Here is a 26780-nt window from a genome sequence, read left to right on the forward strand (position 1 = left end):
GGAGACACAGGATTTATGGTTTCACAGTAGAGCTAGAGTGAGAGTGGGTTAAATAACTTCAGAAAAAATGCCAGTTACCCTTTTCCTTGCCCCAGTCTTATTTATACCGTAAGTTTCTGAAGGCAGGGATTAGAAAGAGCACTGAACTGGGCTCAAATATTAGTTTTCCCATATTCTCAGTGTCTGAGTTTGAGTAAGTTAAGCCTCTGTTTATTTTAAAAAACCGCAGTGGTACCTATTTCATAGAATTATGGGAATTAAATGAGATCATACAAATTTCCTTAGCATAGTGTTCAGCATATGATGGAAACAAACAGTATTCAAATGTGAATATGGTATTTCTCATGAGTCTTTATTTCAAGCAGTGATATGCTGAATCTGTCCATACTGATTTTTGAGCTGCCTGTTAAATTTTCAGGAATTTTGCAAGCTGGTTAAAGCCATTATTAAAAATTATCTAAATTTACAATTGAATAAATTATTAAAAAGGTAATAAATACTAAAAACTCATCTCTTCCTAATTATTTTACTATATTTTACTATTACATATGTTCATGAAGTTATTTATATCTATTGTATCTGGATATTTTATTTTTATTCTTTATTCACATTGCTTTTCAGGATGGGAAATTTCTGTTGACGTATCTTCAAACTCTGATTCTTTCCTTGGTTGTGTCCAGTGTACTGATAAGCCCACCAAAGGCATTCATTTCCTTTACAGTGTTTTTTGCTTGTTTTTTTTAAAAGTAAGCTCTAGGCCCAACATGGGGCTTGAACTCATGACTCCCAAGATCAAGAGTCCCATGCTCTACTGACTGAGCCAACCAGGTATCCCTGTTACAGTGTCTTTTATTTCTAACATTTTCTTTTTTTAAAAAATTTTTATTATTTTATTTCATTTTATTTTATTTATGATAGGCACACAGTGAGAGAGAGGGAGAGGCAGAGACACAGGCAGAGGGAGAAGCAGGCTCCATGCACTGGGAGCCCGACGTGCGACTCGATCCCAGGTCTCCAGGATCGCGCCCGGCCAAAGGCAGGCACTAAACTGCTGCGCCACCCAGGGATCCCTATTTCTAACATTTTCTTTTGATTCTTAGTATTCATCTCCCTGCTTGCATTACTCATATATTCTTGCCTGTTGTCCACTTTTTTCCAATAGAGTCCTTAGCCTATTAATCAGTTAAATTCCTAGCTTGACAATTCAAACACTTCTGCCATATATGACTCTAGTTCTGATGCTTGGTCTCTTGAGACTGTATTTTTTATCTTTTATTTTTTAAAAAAGATTTATTTATTCATGAGAGAGAGAGAGAGAGAGAGAGAGAGAGAGAGAGAGGCAGAGACACAGGCAGAGGGAGAAGTAGGCTCCATGCAGGGAGCCCAACGTGGGATTTGACCCCGGGTCTCCAGGATCATGCCCTGGGCTGAAGGCGGCACTAAACCACTAAGTCACTTGGGCTGTCCTATTTTTTGCCTTTTAGCATGTCTTATAACTTTTTTGTAAAAAGTTAAATGTGATATATTGGGTAAAAGGAATGGATGTTTTACGTTTATCTGTTTGGGAGTTTGGCTGGTGTTTCCTGTTTGCTATGGCTGTACGTCTCAGAGGCTAAAATTTCCTGATGTTTGTCTCCCCTGTTGTCTTTGGGTTTCCCTACAGACTCCTTCTTCAATAGGGTCTGAGTTTGTAGTTCTTTCCTTCTTTCTGTTGTAATCTCGTTATTATACAGATCATCTACCAATATGCTGGTAAGGGTGGGCAGATGGGGAAAGTGCTTTATAATCCTATCAGGTCTCAGTATTTTAGTGAGCTTGTGTCCTCTCTGAACTGTGACCTTCACAAATGCTGGAGTTATTTTCATTTTCCTACATTGGTTAGGCTCTGTTAAGTAGCTTCCATTGAACACAGGCTGTTTTTTTTTTTTTTTTTATGATAGTCACAGAGAGAGAGAGGCAGAGACACAGGCAGAGGGAGAAGCAGGCTTCATGCACCGGGAACCCGACGTGGGATTCGATCCCGGGTCTCCAGGATCACGCCCTGGGCCAAAGGCAGGCGCTAAACCACTGTGCCACCCAGGGATCCCGAATACAGGCTGTTTTTAAGGAGAACTGAATGCTCTGGGCCTATTTCTTTCTTTCTTTTTTTTTTTTTTAAGATTTTATTTATTTATTCATGAGAGTTAGAGAGAGAGAGACAGACAGACAGAGAGAGAGAGAGAGAGAGAGGCAGAGACAAAGGCAGAAGGAAAAGCAGGCTCCAGGTAGGGAGCCTGATGTGGGACTCGATCCCAGGTCTCTGGGAGCAGGCTCTGGGCTGAAGGCAGCGCTAAACCCCTGAGCCACATGGGCTGCCCTCTGGGTCTATTTGTATGTAGGCCCCTTCCTTGCCAATCATGAAATTTTTCTCCAACCTTCTTAGTAAGACCTATAGGGCTCCTGAAAGTAAAACTCATGAAACTGTGGGGGCCCTCAAGAGTTTTTTTTGTGTTTGTTTTTGGTCTCTCACTCTATGCCAAGTTCAGTCTCCAGCAATTAGTCAATGGCCCTTTTAGTATTCCTATCAGTTGCTGGTTTCAGAAGTAGTTTCTGCTTCCAATAAGCCATGAGTCTTGTTCTGTCTCTTCTGATTCTTTTTTTAAAGATTTTATTTATGTATTCATGAGAGACAGAGAGAGAGAGAGAGGCAGAGACACAGGCAGAGGGAGAAGCAGGCTCTATGCAGGGAGCCCGATGTGGGACTCGATCCTGGGTCTCCAGGATCACGCCCTGAGCCGAAGGCAGATGCTCAACCACTGAGTCACCCAGGCGTCACTGCCTCTTCGGATTCTCCAGTTTTTGTGGTGGGGGTTTGCCATGTCCCCTCAAGACTCAATCTAACAAGGGTTGCTGATTTTCAGTTTATTCAGGTTTTTTTGTTGTTTTAACAGGAGCAAAGACTTCCAAACTCTTTACATAACAGAAACCAGAAGTCCCTATCTATTGCATCTATATGGAGGAAATACTATGTGTTGGTATGTTCATCTCTTCCCAATTCCATGCTCAGTGATGTCATGTTGGTAGCTTGAAATTGGCCATAAGGGGCAGCCCAGATGGCTCAGCGGTTTAGTGCCGCCTTCAACCCAGGGCCTGATCCTGGCGTCCCTGGATCGAGTACCACATCGGGCTCCCTGCATGGTGCCTGCTTCTCCCTCTGCATGTGTCTCTATCTCTATCTGTGTCTCTCATAAATAAATAAATCTTAAAAAAAAAAAAAAGAAAATAAATTGGCCATAATGGGAGAATTTATTCTACAGAAATTGGTAAATGTTCAAAGTTTGATTTCTTTTTGACTAGACTTAAGAAAGTGATAGAGTATGTAAATAATGTAGATTAAGTTTAAAAGTGTATCATGTCTATGCCCATTACATTGTCAAGAGCACAGGGGCACCTGGGTGGCTCAGTGGTTTAGCGTCTCCCTTTGGCTCAGGTTGTGATCCTGGGGTCCTAGGATTGAGTCCCATATCAGATTCCTTGCAAGGAGCCTGCTTCTCCCTCTGACTATGTCTCTGCCTCTCTCTGTCTCTCATGAATAAATAACTAAAACCTTAAAAAGCATTCATTGTCAAAGAGCACAAAAAATCAAAAGGTTCTTCCAGTTTTCAAAAACTACCATCTAGTTCAGCAAAGATGTTGCTTAACTCACTGATAAATAGGGATGCCTGTGTGACTCAGCGGTTGAGCATCTGCCTTGGGCTCAGGGCTTGATCCTAGAGCTCTGGGATCAAGTCCTCCGACAGGCTCCCTGTGGGGAGGTGCTTCTCCCTCTGCCTGGGTCTCTGCCTCTCTGTGTCTCTCATGAATAAGTAAATAAAATCCTTAAAAAAAAAAAAAGTCACTGATAAATAAGTGAGTTCCAACGTAAGTCTTATTGTTTCACCTTTTTTTTTGGAGGGGGGAGAGACTATGGGAGAGGGAGAGACGGAATCTTAAGCAGGTTCTACTGCTTGGCTTTATCTCACGATCTTGAGGTCATGACCTGAACTGAAATCAAGAGTCAGATGCTAACCTGACTCAGCCACCCAAGTGCCCCTTATTGTTTCACTTTTATTTTACTAATGCAAATGAAAATGTCAATGACTAGTCAAAACTTTTTTCATTTGTTGGGGCTCCTGGGTGGCTGAGTCAGTTAAGCATCTGACTCTTTGATTTCGTCTCCAGTACATGATCTCAGACTTTTGAGATCAAGCTCCATGTGGGGCTCTCCACTCAGAAGGGAGTCTGCTTGGGATTCTCTACCTCTCTCTCTCTCTCCCTCTGACCCTCCCTTCGCTTGTGCATGCTCTCCCTCTCTCAAATAAATGTATACGTCTTTGAAAAAAAACCCTATTCTCATTTGTCAAATGCAATCACAGGTTGGTTCTTGAATCAAGAAGTTGGAAAAACTGAGTAAAAGCATTTTTTAAAAAATAATTTTATTTATTTATTCACAAGAGAGAGAAAGAGAGAGAGAGAGGCAGAGACAGGCAGAGGGAGGAGAAGCAGGTTCCATGCAGGGACTCCAGGATCATGACCTGCCAAAGGCAGATGCTCAACCACTGAGCCACCCAGGCGTCCTGAGTAAAAGCATTCTGTGAGAAACAACTGGTGATAAGAAATTTATAATAAAATTGTATATTGTATTTTTTATAAATTGTGTGCTATACATCCTTTTTTTTTTAAAAAAAAAAAAGATTTTTATTTATTTAAGAGAGCATGAACCTGGGGGCGGGGTGAATAGAGGGAGAAGGAGAAGGAGACTCCTTGGTGAGCTTGATCCCAGGACCCTGACATTAAGACCTGAGCAGAAGGCAGATGCTTAATGGACTGGGCCATCCAGATGCCCCCATGCTATGCATCCTTTATATCAGTAAGGTTTTTTTCTTTTTTAAATTTTATTTATTTGAGAGAGAGAGAGAGAGAGCACGCGCGCGCGCACAAGCCGGTGGAGGGGAAGTGGGAGAAGGAGAAGCAGGCTCCCTGCTCAGCAGGGAGCCCCATGTGGGGCTTGATCCCAGGACTCTGGGATCATGACCTAAGCTAAAGGCAGCTACTTAACCAACTGAGCCACCCAGGCACCCCTACATCAGTAAGTTTACGTTTAAACTTACATATGTATACACACATATGCAATTATTTTCTGGATAGCTGATTATTAATAATTTACCAGTATACCCACACACCACGGCCAATTTCAAGCTATCAGTATCACATCAACTGAATGTGGAATTGGGAAGAGTTACAAATGGCACACCAACCTTTCATGTTTTAATTTGGAGGCTATATAAATGTTGGAAAGAAATGATCTTAACAGTAGTAGATGATAATGTTCGACATGACATTCATAAGCACAACACAAAATAAGATCAAACCATGAAATATGGTATAATCTTGGTATTCTTTTTTTTTTTTTAATCTTTTTTTCTTTATTTATGATAGGCACACAGTGAGAGAGAGAGGCAGAGACACAGGCAGAGGGAGAAGCAGGCTTCATGCACCGGGAGCCCGACGTGGGATTCGATCCCGGGTCTCCAGGATCGCGCCCTGGGCCAAAGGCAGGCGCCAAACCGCTGCGCCACCCAGGGATCCCTAATCTTGGTATTCAAAACAAGATTAGTCTAGTCTAGGAAAAGTAGCTTGATAGGTTTCTTTTACAGGAAACAGTGTCCAATTTAAACTTAAAAGAAGAAAAAAAAAAAAGAAAATTCGTCTAGTTTAAGATTTTGTCAATTGTTCTTTAAGGACAATTTACCTGAAGGTTAACATTATTTTGACAACAAACATGTACTGAACACCTACTGTGTGCCAAGATGATGTCCCATCAGGATCCAGAGATGACACCTAAGATCACACAGGTAGTTAAAAGAATAGCTGGGAATTTTAGGGATATTACATTAAATGAAATAAGCCAGTCACAGAGACAAACACTGTATAATTCTACTTAAGAGATCTAAAGCAAAGTAGAAACAAAGTAGAATGGGGGTTGTCAGGGCTGGGAGGAGGGGGAAATGAAGCATATAGGCAGAAGAGTTTCAGTTTTGCAAAATGAAAAAGTTGTAGAGAGTTGTTCTATTACAACGTGAATATGGCTGACACTATGGTACTGTACGTACAAGAGTTGAGGGTTTAAAAGAAAAAAGAATAGCTGGGATTTGAATCAGGCCTGATTCAAAACTCATGTTTAGCAATGGCTATTCCTGCCTCCTTCTTTCAAGTCTTTATCTTCTCAAAGAATAATTTTTCCGAGTCACGCAGGTCCCTGTCTTCTGTATGGCAGGGTAACAACCCACTGATTATCACCTGCATTGTCTAGCTTAACAGATCCCTGAAACTTTTTCTCGGAAAATTGTTATACTCAGCCAGGATAGAAAATGCAAAATGGAATCCTCAATCTAAGAGTTTAAATGGAGGATCAGCTGTGCCTGGATGGGTCACTGGGTTAAGTGTCTGCCTTCAGTTCAGGTCGTGCTCTCAGGGTCCTGGGCTTGAGTCCTGGGATTGAGTGGGCAGGGTCCTGGGCTTGAGCCTCCAGGCAGTTCCCTGCTAAGTGGGGAAGTCTGCTTCTCCCTCTCCATCTGTCTCTCCCCCATTCGTGCATGCATACACACTCTCTCAGATAAATAAAATCTTTTTTTAATAATGGAGAACCAGGGATGCCTGGGTGGCTCAGGGGTTGAGTGTCCAGGGGTTGAGCATCTGCCTTCAGCTCAGGGTGTGATCCTGGAGTCCCGGGATCTGGTCCAATGTCGGGCTCCTTGCATGGAGCCTGCTTCTCCCCCTGCCTGTGTCTCAGCCTCTCTCTCTGTGTCTCTCATGAATAAATAAATAAAATCTTTAAGAAAAAAAAGAATAATGGAGAACCAAACACAGGACAGAAATGGGCAAGAGGATTCTGGAAGAAATAATTTTGGCTGTTTAAAAGACAATACGGGGTGGGGGTGGGGGAATCCCTGGGTGGCTCAGCGGTTTAGTGCCTGTCTTTGGCCCAGGGCACGATCCCGTCCCGGGATCGAGTCCCACGTCGGGCTCCTGGCATGGAGCCCGCTTCTCCCTCTGCCTGTGTCTCTGCCTCTCTCTCCTCTCTCTATGACTATCATGAATAAATAATTTAAAAAAATTAAAAAAAAATAAAAGTAAAAGACAATACAGGGGATCCCTGGGTGGCTCAGCCGTTTAGCACCTGCCTTCCACCCAGAGTGTAATCCTGGAGACCCAGGATCGAGTCCCACGTCAGGCTCCCTGCATGGAGCCTGCTTCTCCCTCTGCTTGTGTCTCTGCCTCTCTCTCTGTATTATCTCTCATGAATAAATAAAATCTTAAAAAAAAGACAATATAATGACTACATAGTTGAAAAAAATGCTTAATCTATTAAAAGAAACAAGTCTGTGATGTTAGAAGTTTGAAATTATAAATTTTTAAATGTTATAACCTGAAATAAGTCATTTAAATCTTCCCAAACCTCAATTTTTCTGGAGTAAAATGTAGCTAATGCTAATTACAGGTAGTATATGGCAAAGGAGGGGCTGAAATGGGAGGAAATACTTCTGAGAGTGAATCAGAATCAAACTGAGCAGCAGCAGCATGTCTAAAATGACAAAACTCAAAATACTATAAAAGATAAAAAAATTCGAATACTCTCCCAATTTAATCAAGGTAAATGGTTTCAGAAACGCAAGAATGAAGTCTGTTAAAATGGAAAGAACAATGGAATTAGACTTGATTTAAACACCTACACGTAATAGCAATGTAGTGTAGGGCAAACTACTTAATCTCCCCGAGCCCTAAATTTCTTCATTGTAGGGTGCATTTATGTGACATGTACTGACTACCAGGGCCAGGACTGTACTAGGTAGGTGCTAAGGATACAACTCACTTTTCATATAACAACAAATACTATGATGGCATCTACTGAATGTGAATAGATTTCCTATGTGCCAAGTACTATTATAAAGCCTTTCAACTGGGCAGCCCGGGGGGGGGGGGGGGGGGGGGGGGGGCTCAGCAGTTTAGCACCGCTTTCAGCCCAGGGCCTGATCCTGGAGCCCTGGGATCGAGTCCCACATTGGGCTCCCTGCATGGGGCCTGCTTCTCCCTCTGCCTGTGTCTCTGCCTCTCTCTCTGTGTCTCTCATGAATAAATAAATAATATCTTTAAAAAAAATAAAGCCTTTCAACTAATTCCATCTTCATTTAATCCTTCTCAACCTAAAACGTAGGTACTGTTGTCATTTACATTTATACAGAGGTACAAAGAGGTTAAGATATCTAGGCCAGGATCAAACACGCGTTAGGCGTTCAGCGGGGATGTTCCTTGGCGGGGGACAACAATTCTTACGTGTGCAAGGTGGAGGTGGAAGCTTTCCACAATGAAGGGCCAGTTTTAGTTCACTCGTCCACAGAACAGGGACTGAAATAGTACTACTACCTCTTGGGGTTTGGGCCTGCTATTTATTTATTTATTTATTTATTTACTCATGAGAGACACAGAGGGAGAAGCAGGCTCCCTCCGGGGAGCCCCATGCAGGACTCGATCCCGGGACCCCGGGGTCACAACCTGAGCTAAAGGCAGATGCTCAACCCCTGAGCCACCCAGGTTCCCAGGGGTTGGGCCGCCTTTTATATGAAAATAGTATATTTAAGAGTAAACAGTGTGTCTGGAGCATGGGAATCCGTAAATCAATACTATTAATTAAATTTGCATTCCGTTATGTGGTATCACTATGGCGAAGCCCAGGTAATTCTTTTCAAAGCTCTAGACAATGCTGCAAAGCGCCTTCGCAAAGTTTACACTGCTACCAAGAACCTAAGAGCTTTCTAGCTGCTTTATATTACGATATATACGGTAGGGCCACTCTCTTTGATTACACTCTGTCCAGTTTTGGACAATCTCACCTGTTCCCTCTGTCAAGCTCGCTATCCTCCCCCATTTTACGTCGCCACCTCGGTCACAAACGAAGTTCTCCGAGGAACCGCCGAGGGGCGCGTGGGCGGGCGCCTCCTCCCGCCACAACAGTCGCCTGGCCACCTCGGCCACCACGCGACGACTCGGCGCAGCTCTCGCGAGAGGAGACGCGGTTTCCAACGAGACCTTCTAACCCCACCCAACCCTCTAAGGGTCACGTGACTGGCGCCTGCGTCCTCGACTCGAGGTCTTTCCTGGTCTCCTACTGGCTGCTAACTCGGCTACAGGCCGTCGCGAGGCCCATTCCGGAAGTAGCCCCTTTATCTAGCATTCTTTTGCGGAAGCCTGTTACAACCTAGTCGTCCACCTTTCAGCGGAAGTTCGTCACGTCGCAGTTGCCCCCGCACAGCGGATGTGTGTCGCCGCTTAGGTGACGCTGGGAAGTGCTTGCAGCCTCCGCCGCTGCCTTCTGGTTGAAGCACTATGGAGGGAGAGAGGAAGAACAACAACAAACGGTGGTATTTTAGTCGAGAACAGCTGGAAAATAGCCCATCCCGTCGTTTTGGCCTGGACCCAGATAAAGAACTTTCTTATCGCCAGCAGGCGGCCAATCTGCTCCAGGACATGGGACAACGTCTTAACGTGTATCCTTGCGGCCTAGGCCTCCGGCCTTGGAGTCAGACCCGCCTTGCTCGGGCGTCCAGGCTCCAGGCTCTGTCAGAGACGGTAGAGGAAAGAGGGGGGACCGGGGCTGAATGTCCGGGTGGAGGAGCCCACGGTGGGGCGGGCTGGAAGTCAGTGTTTGCGCCAGGGAAGCGAGGCGGAGTTAATTTCCCGCTCGCTCACCAGGGCCACCAGCCTTGCTGGGAACTCGTATCCTTCGCAGCTTTGTATTTGAACCAGCCCTTCGTAGTTTCCTTTCGTTGTGCTGTGTTAAGTCTGGTGACTTAAGAGATTCTACTTTCCCGCTATGCCCTAGGGGTTTGGAGGAGGTTTCGCTGTGGACGGCCGCCTCTTGAACTTCAGTGTGTAAAGAGAGTTTTGAGAAATTCAAGACCTGGAAAGTCTCCGAAAGAGAGAGGGTGGCCTAGAACTAACGCCCCAGCTTTGATTCTAAATCCGTTCTTTCCGCTTAGGAACTCTTGAAGAAACCTGTCGAATTCTTGGTTTGCTCGTCTGTAAAATGGAGTCCTGCCCCCTTGCATCTAGTTTTTAATGCCTAACAAAATGTGTGGCGCTCGTGTTCAAACGGTAGTTATTGTTAAAGTTTTAGAATTTCAGAGGAAGGGAGGATGTCAGTTTCTATTTGTAAGGATATAGACCCAGGGATCTAATGTTTTAAAAGACCATTTACAGAATGTGGAGTTTTTAATTTACTCAGTTCTAATGTGTATTTGTTTTTAATATTCCAAAGATCAAGTTATTTATTTAATTTATTTTTAAAGATTTTATTTATTCATGAGACACACACAGAGGCAGAGGGAGAAGCAGGCTCCATGCAGGGAGCCCGATGCGGGACTCGATCCCGGGTCTCCAGGATCACACCCTGGGCCGAAGGCGGCGCTAAACCGCTGAGCCACCCCGGGCTGCCCAAGATCAAGTAATTTAGTGATTTTTTTTTTTCCCCTTCAAGTATTTTTGTCAGAAAATATACTCATTTCCTAGCAGAGAAAGCTTATGTAGTTCTAAACTTCTTTGCGCTCTGGAAGTGGGGAATTATTTCTGAGTGCAGCTTCTATTTAAGTGTGTCGCTGGCTGTAATGTTTGTTGTGTCTTAAAGTGTTTGCTCGCTTCAAAAAAAGTGTTCTCCTTATTGTGGATATCCAGTTTGTTTCCTAAGCATCCGGTTAGTACTGAGTTGAGCTTTTGTTTGAAATTGTTTCAGTATGTCTAGCCCTTTTTTCTGTGTGTGTTGTTATTAAGGTTGTTGACATCTTGGGACCACGGCCTCTTCTGATAACCCACGTTCTCTTCTGAGGTTTTTAGAAGTAAGACATTTAAAATTTTTTCTTGTTAGTGAATGAGTATATCAAATCTTTCCGCAGTGTTCCTGTTCCCACTGATCACCGAACAGACAAGTGGGACTGAAAAAGCGCATTTCTGGAGCTTAGAAAGTGAGGAGATAGTGGAGACATACCTAGGGGCTGGATTAGGGAGAGCATTGTAAGTGATGTGAAGAGATAACCTTGAGCTAATGGATCACCACTGCAGGACTTTCAGGAGGCAAATGACAGGTTTAGGTCTACATAATTTTCTTATATTCCTTGATCCACATGCGTTAAGAAGCTTATCAATTCTGCAGATTTACATACTGAAAACTGGTTGTGTGTAGGGCATTATATTGTGCCAATTGGTGTTTAATAATTGATGAAAGAAAACATTTGCTCTTTAATTTGGAAAATTAAGTATGATTTTCATTTAGAAGCACATACTAGGGCAGCCCGGGTGGCTTGGCGGTTTAGCGCCGCCTTCAGCCCAGGGCCTGATCCTGGAGATCCGGGATCGAGTCCAACATCGGGCTCCTTGCATGGAGCCTGCTTCTCCCTCTGCCTGTGCCTCTGCGCCCCCCCACCCCCAGTCTCATGAATAAATAAATAAAATCTTAAAAAACAAAAAAAAAAGGAAGCACATACCATGTTTGTCTTGCTTGGTCCTTTTGGGAGGATAGGGAGGTTATATATTTGGGGGTTGTACTGCCTGTCTGTTTTGGAGCCTTAACTTTAGGATTTTAGCTCACAATTGACTATCAACACTGCTATAGTATACATGCATCGATTCTACATGATTCAGTCCTTTACACAGTTCCATCGAAACGTAAGTATTTTTTTGTATGGTATAATCTTTTTGTGATCAATTGCAACAACTTCTTGTGTGTGTGTGGGGGGGGTGGCGAGGGTGGAGTTGATCTTTGTTGCTGAACTGGGATTTGAAGTTTAGAATTTAGGATTGATCACTTTCATTATGTGTCACACTGGATCCAGTTTTCCTGTAAACTGTCCAGGCAGTTATTTAGTAGATTTAGTACATCCTTAGAATAGATGGCTTCTCTGATAAATAGATTGTTGAACACTTAAACTTGGCATTTTCGGGTTGGGAGAGGAGCATTAAAGGGGAAATATTGCTTAATTTAAGTGTAGTTTTTGAAGTGGTAATTAATAATATAGCCAGAGGAAGACAAGTGAATGTAAGTGATTTAGATTTTCTAAAAGCCTTTGATATAATTGCAATCAATGGTTGGAGAGGGAAGGCACATTATGTGATGACTGGGAGGTGACTTTTAAGATAGGAAAAATAAAATAATAGTAATAAAGGGATTTTTTTTTTCTGGACAGAATTGTAAATAGTGCTATTTTCAGTTTTGATACCTGAAATGGTCCTATTTAACATTATTATAAATGACTTGGAAGCAAGTGCATAGTGATATCCCAGTTGCAGGTAAGATTTATTTATTTAATAAAATGACAATAGGACTAAACCTGATGAATACTTCATATGGGTTTGTGAGTGAAATTTTTTTTTTTTTTAAGAGAGGTTATGTTTTGAGGAAAAGTGTTTAAGACTTACCCCTAGGATGATAGACTTTGAGCTCTTTTTTTAATGCCATGGAAAGAGAATCTATGAAGCTAGATATTGCTCTTGTAATGTAAGGAATTGGTGTATTCACTGTTGGGAATAACTGCATAGGAAACCATCTGCATCTGTGGATTAAGTATTCCCACTTTTTACTGATTATCCAGTCAGCTTGGCTTTCTCTTACCAGTAGACCTCTTACCTCCAGCCATGTTCTACCTCTGATTGCAAGAGCAATTTTATTAAGATAGAAAAAAGCATTTAATGAGGCTATCTGATAGTTCTAGAATAGAAGGTAGTAGGTAAAGAATGAAATTTGAAGAGGAAGTCCATAATCATCTTGCCAGTTCTGAATGTCTTCTACGTCTTACCTTTTATTATTGTAAAGATTTGAAATCCAGGATGTAATACATCTCAAATCAACTTGTCCACTTTATGCATGTATATAGTATATATTTCTATTTTTATCTTTTAAATTATATTTTTCCTTATTTCCTGTGTTTTAAGCTTAGCAAGGGCAGAGACTCACTTTTCTGTGTATCCTCCAAAGCACCGTCAGTAAACTTGAATGAATGAACGATCTAGTAATTATTTAATATGGAGAGATTCTAGTGGATAACAGGACCTTTGCCAAAATCCAATGACTTTTTAATTTTGAGACTGTTGATCTCTCTAGAGAATCAATTTGAGGCATCTGGAATTAACAGATCAGAAGCATCACCCTTTAATTTAATTTTAAGAGTTAACTTATGATAAATCCAAGTTCAAATTGGAGAATATTTAATACATTGTTGTAGCATTGATATTTATCCTGTCAAGCTCCCACGCATTTTTTCATGTTATTTTTTTCTCATTACAAGGGTAATATGTATGGCAAAAATTAATACAGAAATGTATAATGTAGAAAGTGAAAGCTGTTCTGTAATCCTACCCTTCAGAGGTAACCATTAATAAATGTTTTTTTCATATAGTTCCTTGGACATTTTTGTGTGCATATACTAGTATTTATGTATTTCTAATAAAAAATCTCTTCTTACCATACTACTGTTATGTGAGTTGCCTTTATCAGTTGAATATATATTGGATATCTTGACCTTTGAACAGGGTAGGGTTAGGGGTGCCTACCTTCACATCATTGAAAAACTACATATAACTCTTGACTCCCCAGAAAGTTAACTACTAATAGCCTACTTTGACCAGAAGCCTTACCAATAATGCAACTAATACATATTTTATATATGTATCATATACCATATCCTCACAAAAAAGTATGCTGGAGAAAAAAATATTATGAAAATCATAAGGAAGTGAAAATACAATTGCAGTACTGTACTGTATTTATAGGAAAAATCTGCACATACATGGACTGACACAGTTCAAACCAGTGTTGTTAAAGGGTCAGCTGTATTTTAATTGGCCACATTATATTTTTTTTTGTGTAGTTACTATAATTTACTTCACCTATTTATTTTAGCTACCTATTGGTGCATATTTGAGTTTTTTCTAGTTTAGTAACTATAAATAATGTTACATAAAATTGGTACATATATAATGTATGACTTACATGACTTTTCTAATATAAATTCCTGTAGGTAAAATTACTATGTAGGTAAAATTACTACGTCCCCAGGGCTGCATTTAAAAAATTTTGTTGTGTCAATTTGCCCTTCTGAAAGATTATATCAGTATACATTGGTTTGTTGTGTTAATTTGCCCTACTGAAAGATTATATCAGTATACATTGTTTCATTGTGTCAGTTTGCCTTACTGAAAGATTATATCAGCATACATTGTTTCCAGCACTGTAATAAGAGAAAGTCCTCTGCATCCTCACAAATAACATACTCATTACATCAGGAAATATTAAGTTTTAACTAATTGCTGAGCACTTGGGATACAGTGGGGAGCAAGATAGAGGGTGTCCTGAATTATTTTCTTAATTTACATTTTTTCAGTTAGTGAAGTTGACCTTATACCTATTATTGGTCATTGGTCTCATGAAATTGAAGAACTGGCTTAAAAATTGACTGTTGATTCTTTGCCCCTCTTTTCTGATTTTCTTATGTATACGAGCTCTCATGTATTAGAGCTGTATGTCAAATGTTGTGAATACTTTTCTCATTTTGTTGTATCTCTTTGTTCATAGTGTTTTGGAGCCTAAAAAAGTTTTGCCTTTTAAAATTGAAAAAAATTATTTTTTAAAACTTAAAAAAAGATTTTATTTATTAGAGCGAGAGAGCAAGCATGAGAGAGACAGAGAGCATGAGCAAGGGGGAAGGGTTGAAGGAGAGAGAGAAGCAGACTCCCCCATTGATCAGGGAGCCCAATGTGTGACTTGACCTGAGCCGAAAACAGATGCTTAACCGACTGAGCCACTTAGGTGTCCTAAAATTTTTTGTTGTTGTTGAGGTTTAACAGTAAAGCATAAAAATTTAAAGTGTGCAACTTGATTACTTTTTGCATTATTATTATCACATGTATATGTAACCATCACTCAGATCAAGATAAGTATATTTCCTACACCCTGGAAGATAAAGAATTTGCCTTTTGATGGAAATAAATTTTATTTCTTTCGTGGACATGATTAAAGGACTGATTTATTTTCACTTAAATTCTGGCATTGCAGTACTCTGAGAAGAAATTTAACCTCGCGAATTGAATTTCTGTATGTACTGTCAAATATTTTCAAATGAGGGAGTGTAAAATTATGGTGAGCAGCCTGGTGTGTGTATTTATGTCATATTTCATACGTTATAAAATGTAGGTGTTGTATTTTAATGCCTAACAGATTTGATTGGGTGTATTATATTCTGATTATCCTTAAGGAGTCAAGCTTAGTGGTTAAGAGGATGAGCTCTGGAGGCAGACATGTCTAAGTTTGGATTTTTTTGCACTACTTACTAGTTATATGGCCTGGGTAAGTTACCATAGGCCTAGGTTTTTCATCTCTTTGGAGTCAGTAATAATAGTGCCTATCTCACAGTGCAGTTAATAAGTTTATTTATTTATTAGAGAGGGAGTGTGAGTGGAGGGAGGGGCAGAGGGGGAGAGAATCTCAGGCAGACTCCCCATTAAGCAGCATGGAGTCCAAAACGGGGCTAGATCCCGAAATGCTGAGATCATGACCTGAGCTTAAATCAAGAGTTGGACACTTAACCAACTGACCCACCTAGGGCGCCCCAGTAGTTAATAAGATTTAAATGAATTAATTTACAAAGTGCCTGTACCTAACAAGTAATAGGTAGCATTTTTATTCTTTTAAAATAATGGAGGAAATCTTATATTCTTATCTGGTATAAGAATTCCTCTTAGAAATTGCCTTTGAGGGCAGCCCCCGTAGCACAGCGGTTTAGCGCCGCCTGCAGCCCAGGGCGTGATCTGGAGACCCTGGATCGAGTCCCACGTAAGGCTCTGCATGGAGCCTGCTTCTCCCTCTGCCTGTGTCCCTGCCTCTCTCTCTCTCTCTCTCTGCATCTCTATGAATAAATAAATAAAATCTTAAAAAAAAAAAAAAAAAGAAATTGCCTTTGATAGGAAAATGCTGTTGTAAACCGGCTTGGTAAGTGATTCCATAAGGACCAATGAGTATTTACATGGTTGACTGCAAAATTTAGACTGAAATTTATCTTTTGCAGTCTTTCATTTAATGAGTTACTAGCTTGCCTTTTCTTAGCCATTGTTTGTGTATACTGTATTTTAGTTTGTGCATTTTGAATAAATCTTTAGCTCCTTGAAGGCAAAGTAGTAGGCTTAAAATCTTAGTGTTGTCTATAGCTAGTTCTTTTCCTTTTCTGTTTTTTTCCAATTATAAAATCCTGTTAATTTTTAGAGTGTTAACTTTTCTCTGTATTATAGTTGTCATAAAACTAAAAGAAGACAGAGAATAAAGGAGGAAATGATGATATTCCTCCTGTTCCTAACTGCTCAGAGATAATCCTATTGACATTTTAGAATTTTTTTTCTCCACATGCAAATACATAACACATACATTTAGTGAGGCCCTATTAATTTTCTAAAATCATGCTGTGGGTTTCTTTTTTTTCTTTTAAGATTTTATTTATTTATTCGTGAGAGGTACAGAGAGAGAGAGAGGCAGAGAAGCAGGCTCCATGCTGGGAACCCCACGTGGGACTCGATCCCGGGTCTCCAGGATCACACCCTGGGCTGAAGGCAGCGCTAAACCACTGAGCCCCCTGGGCTGCCCACCTGTAGGCTTTTTTCCCCTTTATTTCTACTGCTAGTGCCTACTCTAAACTTTATTTATTAATGCCTGGATTACTAATTTTTTTTCTTTTTAAAAATTAACTTTTAATGTGTTTCATTCTTTCCTTTCATTTATTTGAGAAAGTGCATTTATGATTGGGAGGAGGGGCAGAGGGAAAAGCAGACTCCCCACTGAGCTGTGAGTCTCTGGACTCCTGGACCATGACCCCAGCCAAAGGCAGATGTTCAACTAAATGAGCCACCCAGGTGCCCCTAGATATTTCTTTCTAAATATTTCTTAAACTTTTTTTTTTTCTAAAATCTTCACTGTCACTCTCTTGTTAAAGCTCTTTTGTGTTCCACATCCCGTTATTTATATCACCTACTCAATTTAGTGTGCATCATGCTCTGATTCCTTACATCTTGTTCATGCCCGTTATTCTGGTTCTGCTTTGCTTATCCTAAGGTCTAGGAATATATATGGAGCTTGCTGCATACAACTGCAATAGATACGAAGGAAGAGAATTGTTACTGTGAATTGGATTTGTGGACAAAAATCTGTTTCAGCAAAGTAGCAGATAGTATCAGGGATACAAATAAATATTAGAATGCTTGTTAGTTCTACTCATTAAAGTGAAATAGATATTGTATAAAATTATTATATTTTTTTGACTCCTGGTTCTTGCCATTGCTGTCTTTGATTCACTGAAATATTCTTCTTAAGATTCAGTAGAAATTCTTGAGGTTTCCCAGGTCAATTACCAGGCTACATTTATGTCATATTGCTTTAATCTCTTATGTTGTTTAGTGACTGAATTTGTTGTTTACTGGTGTGTTGCCTTGAGATTTTTTTTCCCCAAAATGCCTTTGTATAACATCTTGAATATAATAATTTTTGAATTCTCTTTTTTAAGATTTGTGTTCCCCTCAGATATAATTGAGATAATTCACATACAATAAAATTTATCCTTTTAAAGCGTACAACTCACTGGGTTGTTGTTGTTTTTTTTTAAGATTTTATTTATTTTAGAGAGTGAGTGCGTGCTTGAGCAGGTGGAGGAGCAGAGGGGGAGGGGGAAGGAGGGGGAAAGAATATCAAGCCGACTCTGTGCTGAGTGTGGAGCCAGACAAGGGACTCCATCCCATGACCTCGAGATCATGACCTGAGCAGAAACCAAGAGTTGGATGCTTAACTGAGTGAGCCATCCAAGCGCCCCAATTCACTGGTTTTTAGTGTATTCATGAGGTTGTGCAACCATTGCCACGATCTAACTCAACATTTACATTCCCCCAGAAAGAAACTTCTTATGCATTAGTGGTCTCTTCCATTTTCATTTTCTTCCAGCCCCTGGCAACTACTACTCTACTTTCATTTTACTCCTTTAAAAAAAAAAAAAAAAGTGTATAGAGGGTTATGATATAAACTTAAGAAAGAATCTCATTTTAAATAGCCAACTATTTACATCTAGTAGTTTATCTCAAAGATAGCTTTTAATGAGAGTTCATTAAAGGATTGGTTTTTGGGAATGGATGTAAATGAATGGGTTGGAGAAGGGAAGACATTTTAAGGAGAAGAAAAGGCATTAACAAGAAGTGAAGTTGAGGCAAGCGAAGAACTTGGTTTGAGACTTAGATTTTTTTAAAGGTCTATCTTGATCTAGGAATAAATAATAAATATGGTTTATTTTCTTTCCTTCCAGTCTGTGGCTCCAGCAGCCTTATTTCTAGCAGCTAAAGTAGAGGAGCAACCAAAAAAATTGGAACATGTCATCAAAGTAGCACATGCTTGTCTCCATCCGCAGGAATCACTTCCTGATACTAGAAGTGAGGTAGGGGATTAATTACACATACCCATTTTTCTTTATTTATTTTGATGATAACTTAGTTTTGTAACTTTGATTTACTGAGGTCTGAATGGGGAGTTAAGCTTTTGGGTTTTGTTTTTTCCTTTACAAAAATGTCAGAAACTTTATGGCAAAAGTTTATTCATTATAGTAAAATTGGAAAATACAGAAAAAGAAGAAAATGTATTACCTAGATATAATTTGGACCACAGTTATGTAAGTGAATCATTATTATTTCTAACTTCTTTTCTTTGAATAGCTACACACGTGTGTACCTTGTATGTCTTTTCCACCTATTATATTGCAAATATTTTCCCATTTTCTTTATTTTTTAAGATTTTGTTTATTAGAGAGAGAGCCCACAAGTAGGTTGCAGGACACGGGGACAAACTCCCTGCTGAGCAGGGAGCCCTCACTGGGGCTTGACCCCAGGACCCTGAGATGGTGACTTGAGCCAAAGTCAGATTTTTTCTTTTTTTTTCAAAGTCAGATTTTGATTGAGCCACCCACCCAGGAGCCCCGTGAATAATATTCTTATAAATAAATTTTTATTATGGACTCTAAAAAAAAAAAGAAAGAAGCTGTCATTTTTTTTTGACTTTTAAAGAAATTACAAAAGTTATATGTTAGTTATAAAGGAACCTGAACATTTAAGAATCATTTAAAATTAAAGCTCCTCTCCCCTCTCCCTAGTAGGATCCTGCTGATTATAATTCCAGTATATGTTCCATCAGACCTTTATCCTAAGCATGTACACATAGGCTTTTTTCCTTCCATCCTTCTTTGACTTTCTTAATGAGGGGAAACTCTGTCCTGGCTTTGGAAGTCTGTTGTTGAGGAGTGATGAATTGTGAGAAATTTGGAGATCTGATGTTTTAAATGTTTAAACTGTGGATTCCTAAAATAAAGTAAAATAAAGTAAAATAAAATAAAATAAAATAAAATAAAATAAAATAAAAAACTGTGGATTCCTATTACTAAGATTATTTAAGTCTCTTATGATGGATGCGTGCATCATCCTTTAACAAATAGATAAATAAATTCGCATGTTTTGATCATGCTGGAGAAAGCAGTTCTTATCTATTTGAGAGGGAGAGAAAGCACAGGGAGGGGCAGAGGGATGGAATCTCAAGCAGACTCCCTGCTGTGCGTGATTTCCCACAACCCTGAGATCCTGACCTGAGCTGAAATCACAAGTTGGATGCTTAACTGAGCCATCCAGACACCCCTTTATTTCGATGATAGCCCTTAGTTATGTGAATTATTTCACATAGCAGTGTCTTGACTTCCTTTATTTTTCTGTTGTGGGTATAGCAATAGGTCTTGTTCAAAATTGTTGCCTTGGACTTTTATTTAGGTTTTAGACTAGTGAATGCCATTGGTCCATAGAACTGACCAAATGAAAAAAAAAATTTTGTTTTAACAAAGTAAAACAAAAAATAATTCTCACTTTTTTCCCCTCTAAAGTATATTTATCAAATTTCTCATCTGAATTTTTATTCCTTGTGAGATGGGGAATCTTAGGGTAAGATATTTTCTTCACTATATGGAGAGAAGTACTAGCATAGCTTAAGTTCTTATGGGACTCACTGAAGATCATAAAGTTAGGTGGAAAGGTCACTGCAATGTAGCTCTAACTCCTGCCCTAAGTCTCATTCTCTTAGAGTTCTAGACCAGTGCAGTCCCACTAGAAATACAAAGGGAGTCATGTGTAATTAAAATTTTTTAACTTTCATTGAACTTCATTTAAAATCATTAGAAATAAAATCTTCATTTAAAAGAAGTGAAAGAACTGTTATATTTTATATTATCTTATATAACCTCAAATATTGTCATTTTAGCATAAATGGATATTAAAACATTATTAATGAGGTCATTTACATTATTAGTTTTTAATTAAAAGTCCTCAAAATTTGGTGTATATTCTGTTGCACATTTCAATTTAGACTAGCTACATTTTAGGTGCTTAGTAGCCATGTGTGGATAGTGGCTACAGTATTGGCTGGTACAAATCTGAGAGAATTTGTTGGTTTGTTCCCTTTTCCTTTGAACTCTTCTAATTCTTAGAAATATAGCATTACCTCAGATGTGAAGGTTTGACAGGAGTCAAATGTTTGAGGTTGCCTATAGTACTATAGAAGGGCCTACAAATGTATTTTGATGGTGTTGAAAAAAAAAAGTATATATATTTTTAGTTGTCTTTGTCTACATTACATGACTTTAAAACCTAAAATGTCAGTCTTGAAAATGAACCAAATCTCTGGTGCCTTTTCTGTAGCTAATTATGGATAAAGTGTTACTTCAATGTGCCATTTTTTCCTTCTTTTAAGAGGAGAATTTGTGCTAAATAGAGATAAAGATTGTATTTCAGTTCCTAGGCTGCCTGCTAATTCTACATCCCTGCCTTTTGTTGGTTTGGTTTCCCTGGAAGGAGTTGTTAGCATTGTTTATACTTTATATATTGTGCCTTCTGGGGGAATAATTTATATGTCTTCTCATCTGCAGGCTTACCTGCAACAAGTTCAAGATCTGGTGATACTAGAAAGCATAATTCTGCAGACTTTAGGTAAATTTATTTTTCTTTAAAACATTAAGAATTGTATATAATGTAGAGTTATAAATTTGCAAAATAGGAAACAGGAAGAAAATCTCTAGTGAAGGTTCTTGCAAATTATAGAGGTTGTGGAGTACAGAGTTTAACCCTGACCTGTACCATAGAGAGAAGGTAGATATAGCCGTCCTTTGGAATAGCAGTTAGCAGGTTTTTTTTAATTCTAGGATCATGATTTGCTTTGGAAGGTTTGGCACTTTTTAACTTTATGATAAATGCAGACACTAAAAAACTTTTCTCCTTTCATGGATTTTTTTATTCTGTTTTTTATTATATTTAGATAACAGTATTTATTTTTAAAATTGGTAATCAGTGGTTTGTTTTTTATTAAAGTTCAATTTGCCAACATATAGTATAACAACCCAGTGCTCATCCTGTCAAGTGCCCTTCTTAGTGCTTGTCACCCAGTCACCCATCCCCCAACCCACCTCCACTTCCACTACCCCTTGTTCGTTTCCCAGGGTTAGGAGTCTCTCATGTTTTGTCACTCTCTCTAATGTTTTTTAAAGAGGTCAGATAGAGTTTTGTTTTTTAGATTATTTGAGAGAAAGAACGCGCATGTGTATGTGTCTATGTGGACGGGAGGGGCAGAGGGAGAGAATTTTCAGACTCTGCCCCAGATGCCTCTCTAATCAGTTTTTAAAACAGCAGAGTGGAGGTGCAGAAATTCAAGCTCCAGCAGTTGAATGGCTGGGAACCCAGATATTCCATTATTATTTTTATCAGAGACACTACCTTCAAAAGCTTAGCAAATAAGGAAAATAAAAGAGATTTTCCTAGTTCTTTTGGCCTCTTTTTCTCTTCTCTGGGTAAGGGAGGAGTTTGTGAGTTGTGTCGGAAAGTTACTGGTATGGCTATATTTTAATGCACGTCTGTACACACAATTCTTCAAGGCTTATCTCTCTCTTTTTTTTTAGCATATGTGCTGCCAAAGTGAGCACTAAAAGGTTATTTCAAGTTAATTTCTGTTAATTAGCTTTTTACTTTAAATTATCTTCAAAATAACTATTTTAGGGGACAATGATATTTTTCTGGTGGAATAAATTTTTATTAATATTTTAATGTGGAAGCCAGTAAGATCTAAGTTGCATAAATCATTTATACACTTAGAATAATTTTCGGTTTATAGATTATTGGTTCCTCAGGGGTCTTGAGACTGCATTAGCTTTATCATTTAGTTAAAAACATAATTGTCTTTGAAGATAATTTGTGTTAGAGAAGAATATGCTGTATGTGTTGTGTGACCCTCTGAACAGCAGTGTTGGGAGAGGGCAATGAGGGAGACCTGTGATGATGACTCACATAAAAGAAGTATAAAATGTCTCCAGTATCTTTAGCTTTTTAAAGTGTTGTTTTTTTTTTTTTTTAGCTTTTTAACTAAAGCTTTTTTTTTTTTAAAGGCTTTGAACTAACAATTGATCACCCACATACACATGTGGTAAAGTGCACTCAGTTGGTTCGAGGTAAGGAATCCCAACTTGAAATTGTTTTACCGTTTAATAGCCATGATTTATTTACTGTGACAAATATATAACATTGATGCTTTGCCCAGAAGTTAAATTGAAAGGATTTACTTGGCTTAAATCAAAATGATTATTTCTAATTTGGGATTTTTCTGCAGGGTTCTTAAAGTTTTTAGGTGATCTCCAGTTAAAGAAAATTAGTCTCTTGAGAATATTTGTCAGAGTCTGGAGCAGATTTTATAAAGTCAAATGATTAGTATGTAATGACAATTTAAGGATATTTTGGGAGTGATGATCTTAATGTGATTCTAGGGTTGATTGTCCTAGGCAGGCTTTTATAGGCCACTCAGAGGATCATCTAGAATTTATTTGACTTATTTCCATGATTGACAAAGCCTTGGTAGGACATATTTTTTATTCTTTTTTTTTTTTTTTTTTTAAGATTTTATTTATTTATTCACAGAGAGAGAGAGAGAGAGAGGCAGAGACACAGGCAGAGGGAGAAGCAGGCTCCATGCAGGGAGCCTGACATGGGACTTGATCCCGGGTCTCCAGGATCACGCCCCAGGCTGAAGGCGGCGCTAAACCCCTGAGCCACCTGGGCTGCCCCATTTTTTAAATTCTAATTTAACCTTAATAACTGTAATTGTATGAAACCTTGTTCCTCTTCTTTAAGGGTTAATATCAATATCTAGACACTGGTGCAATGAAGTTCCTTTTAATTTTGTTAGATGAAACTGATAATTGGCCTCATTTTATATTTTGCTAATGTGTGCTTTGTCTGTAAATTCCCAACGTTTTCCCAAGTTGTTTATATTTACAAAGCATTAGAAAGTTTACATTGAGCAAGGATAAGGTTAAATAAAGGTGGATATATGCCCATATTGAAAAGACTTAAGTTTTTTTTTTTTTAATTTTTATTTATTTATGATAGTCACAGAGAGAGAGAGAGAGAGAGAGAGAGAGAGGCAGAGACATAGGCAGAGGAAGAAGCAGGCTCCATGCACCGGGAGCCCGATGTGGGATTTGATCCCGGGTCTCCAGGATCGCGCCCTGGGCCAAAGGCAGGCGCCAAACCGCTGCGCCACCCAGGGATCCCGAAAAGACTTAAGTTTTAAGGAAAATTAAAGTTTACTTTATTACTCAGAGGAGTTTTTTGGGGAAGGGTGAATGTGTTTTGTATTTTGTTTTTCCCTTCATTGTGGTATATCAAGTAATTGTTATTTGATGATTTGGGGTCTGAATGACAGGCTACTCAATTAAAAAAAATTTTTTTTTTAATTTAAAAAAATTTTAAGCACAAATCACTTTTCTCAAATATATCAGGGTCTTCTAGGTTCTGATCTTGTGTCCAAATTAGTTCATCTTTTAGTTCAGTACTTTTCAGCGACCTCTTGCATCAGAATTTCTGGGTTACTTGTTAGAAATGTTTGTGTCCTCCAAACATATTGAGTCACACTGTAGAGAGGATATCTAGGAATTGCATTTTAAGCAAGTACCCCAAATACTTGGTGTGCAGAGTAAAGCTTGAGTCCCTAGGTCTGGAAGCAGCATAGTTATTATAATTTATCTCCTTTGGTAGAATACTAAACATCGGGTGGTCAGGGACCATGTCTGCTTTATTCATTATTATGTTTCTCTACTTAGATATATTAAATGCTCACTAAATAATTGTTGAGAATGAATGGAACTAATAATTTTTCCCTCCCCCCCCCCTTTTTTTTTTTAGCAAGCAAGGACTTAGCACAGACTTCTTACTTCATGGCAACTAACAGGTTTATATTTTAATATTTTTCCCCTCTATTTTTGGGATAGGACTTTACTGGGGTTAGAATTTTTACTTTTTGAGGGGTATATATCAGGTCTAGCATTTAGTCAACTAGAACCCAAAGACCCAGGATGGATATTTGATACAGTGTATTACAGACAATTCTCTGGTAAATGTTGATTTTTCTGTACAGTTTCATATTGTAAATTAAATTTTCATGGGGCTTTTTAATTTGCTAAGGTGATGTAATTATGTAGTACTGATTGTTTGAAAGCCTACTTGATTCTGCATGTCTTACATTGCTTTAAAATATCCAAGAGCATGGGCACCTGGCTGCTCAGTTGGAAGAGCGAGTGGCTCTTGATCTCAGGGTCATGAGTTCGAGTTCCATGTTGGGTGTGGAGATTACTTAAAAATAAAATCTAAAGAAATAAATAATCCAAGAGCATAATTCTGTAAGTTTAGGTAAACTTGTAGTTGATAGTGACTGAGAATCTAATTTGGAGGATTCTGCAATAATTATGGTATTTATTTGCAAGATTTTATCTATTTATTAGCACAAGCAGAGGGACTGGCAGAGGGAGAGGGACAAACAGACCCCCTCCTGGGTGGGGAGTCCAACACCCAGGTTGATCTCAGGACCCTGAGATCATTACCTGAGCCAAAGTCAGATGCTTAACCAAATGAGCCACCCAGGTGCCCCAATAATTATGGTATTTAAAAGACTTCCTTTTTCTTCCCCCATTGCCAGATAAATGTGCATGTATATGTGTAAAGAGTTATAATATTTTTTCTTCCTTCTAACCTTTTTAAAACAAAAATTATTAATATATGACTTGTATTACCAAATTATTTGCTCAGTCTCATCTCCAATTGATTAATCATGGAAAACCAAAGATATTCCTACTGACTGTCAGGACTAAGAAGTTCATTTTTATACCCCGATAGAAGAAAGTTTTGAAGTAAAGCATCAATTAAACACATTCACAATTGAGAGAGTGTTCATTATTTTATTTTATTATATTTTTATTTTTTATTTAAATTCAATTTAGTTAATATGTACTGTATTATTAGTTTTAGGGGTAGAATTGAGTGATTCATCAGTTGGATATAACATCCAGTGCTTATTACATCAAGTGCCCTTCTAAATGCCCACCACCCAATTTCCCCTCTGTACATTATTTTAAATAGACCAGACCTGTGATTGGCACGAGATAAGATGATTTTAAGACAGTTTAAAGAATTTGATTTAGGGATTATATATCAACCAAAAACATAATTTTCCTTAAGTTCTAAGTTATTCTCAGGATAATAGATCCTTATTTTAAAAAACTGAGTACCCTATTTGGTTTGGGTCCTGGTCTTTCATCAGTGGGTGAGATTGAATGAAATCTAGCCAAAAAAATTCAGAAATGTTACCTGAGTAGGTGGGTTAATGGAAAATCATGTTGAGTGCTGGATCAGAGCACTGGATATTTCTTACCCTTCTTACTCTCCAGTGTTTTAATTTTTTTTTCTTTTTAAATAATGGAGAGTTTTAACTTTGGGTTCAGAATTGAGAGCTCATGACACTCTCTTGTTTCCTTCCCTCTGATGTCAGCCTGCATTTGACCACATTTAGCCTGCAGTACACACCTCCTGTGGTGGCCTGTGTCTGCATTCATCTGGCTTGCAAGTGGTCCAACTGGGAGATCCCAGTCTCAACTGATGGGAAGCACTGGTGGGAGTATGTTGACGCCACTGTGACCTTGGAACTTTTAGATGGTAAGTTTTAGAGTAAGGGACCTTGGAAAGCACTTGCTCTTCATCTGTCACATATCTGGCCCAAAGTGACTTGATTCAGATGAAAATAGTTAGTTGAGGTTATTCTTGTTTTTTGCTTCTGTTTCTCTGAGTTTTTCTTAAATGTTCTATTTCATTTGTAGAACTGACACATGAATTTCTACAGATTCTGGAGAAAACTCCTAACCGGCTCAAACGAATTCGGAATTGGAGGGTAAGAATTATTGCTGTAAGCTTGTGGTACAAAACCAGTTTTATTTCTTTTAACTGCACAGTAAATATACCAAAATTGGATATGGACCCCAGGTTTGGAATTTCCCTTTTTCTTAGTTATGTCATAATCATGACTTCAGCTTCATAGCTTGGATACTGGCCCGGAAGTTAATGGTAATAGGTGATAGCAGGATTTGTTTTGTGTTGTGCAACTCTTGTGATAATAGTCAGCAACATTGGTTGAGTGTTTTCTATGTAGAGACTGTTAGGGGAAAAAATGTAACTTCTCTGAGTCCTAAAGTGTTGGGTTCTGGTAGAGGAAAGGTAGAGTTACAAGGTAAGAGCTGGTATCATTCTGTCTTTGACATTATTTGCTTTTAAATGGATTGTAGAATTTTGTTTTTATA

The 26780-nt window shown here is 38.8% G+C and overlaps 1 protein-coding gene across 1 annotated transcript in view; it reads left to right on the forward strand.

Annotated features, from left to right (window-relative positions):
• Positions 1-9130: 9130 nt before the first annotated feature.
• CCNT1 (cyclin T1) overlaps positions 9131-26780 on the forward strand; it is a 33026-nt gene continuing 15376 nt past the window's right edge. Inside the window, exons 1-8 of the mRNA XM_026000215.2 lie at positions 9131-9563; positions 11652-11733; positions 18393-18521; positions 21042-21102; positions 22548-22610; positions 24340-24385; positions 25979-26142; positions 26304-26374. Of these exons, the coding sequence (XP_025856000.1) occupies positions 9403-9563; positions 11652-11733; positions 18393-18521; positions 21042-21102; positions 22548-22610; positions 24340-24385; positions 25979-26142; positions 26304-26374 (777 nt within the window). The 5' untranslated portion in view covers positions 9131-9402. The remainder of the gene's footprint in view (positions 9564-11651; positions 11734-18392; positions 18522-21041; positions 21103-22547; positions 22611-24339; positions 24386-25978; positions 26143-26303; positions 26375-26780) is intronic.

The sequence above is a fragment of the Vulpes vulpes genome, chromosome 8, assembly GCF_048418805.1.
Source record: "Vulpes vulpes isolate BD-2025 chromosome 8, VulVul3, whole genome shotgun sequence".
NCBI lineage: Eukaryota > Metazoa > Chordata > Mammalia > Carnivora > Canidae > Vulpes > Vulpes vulpes.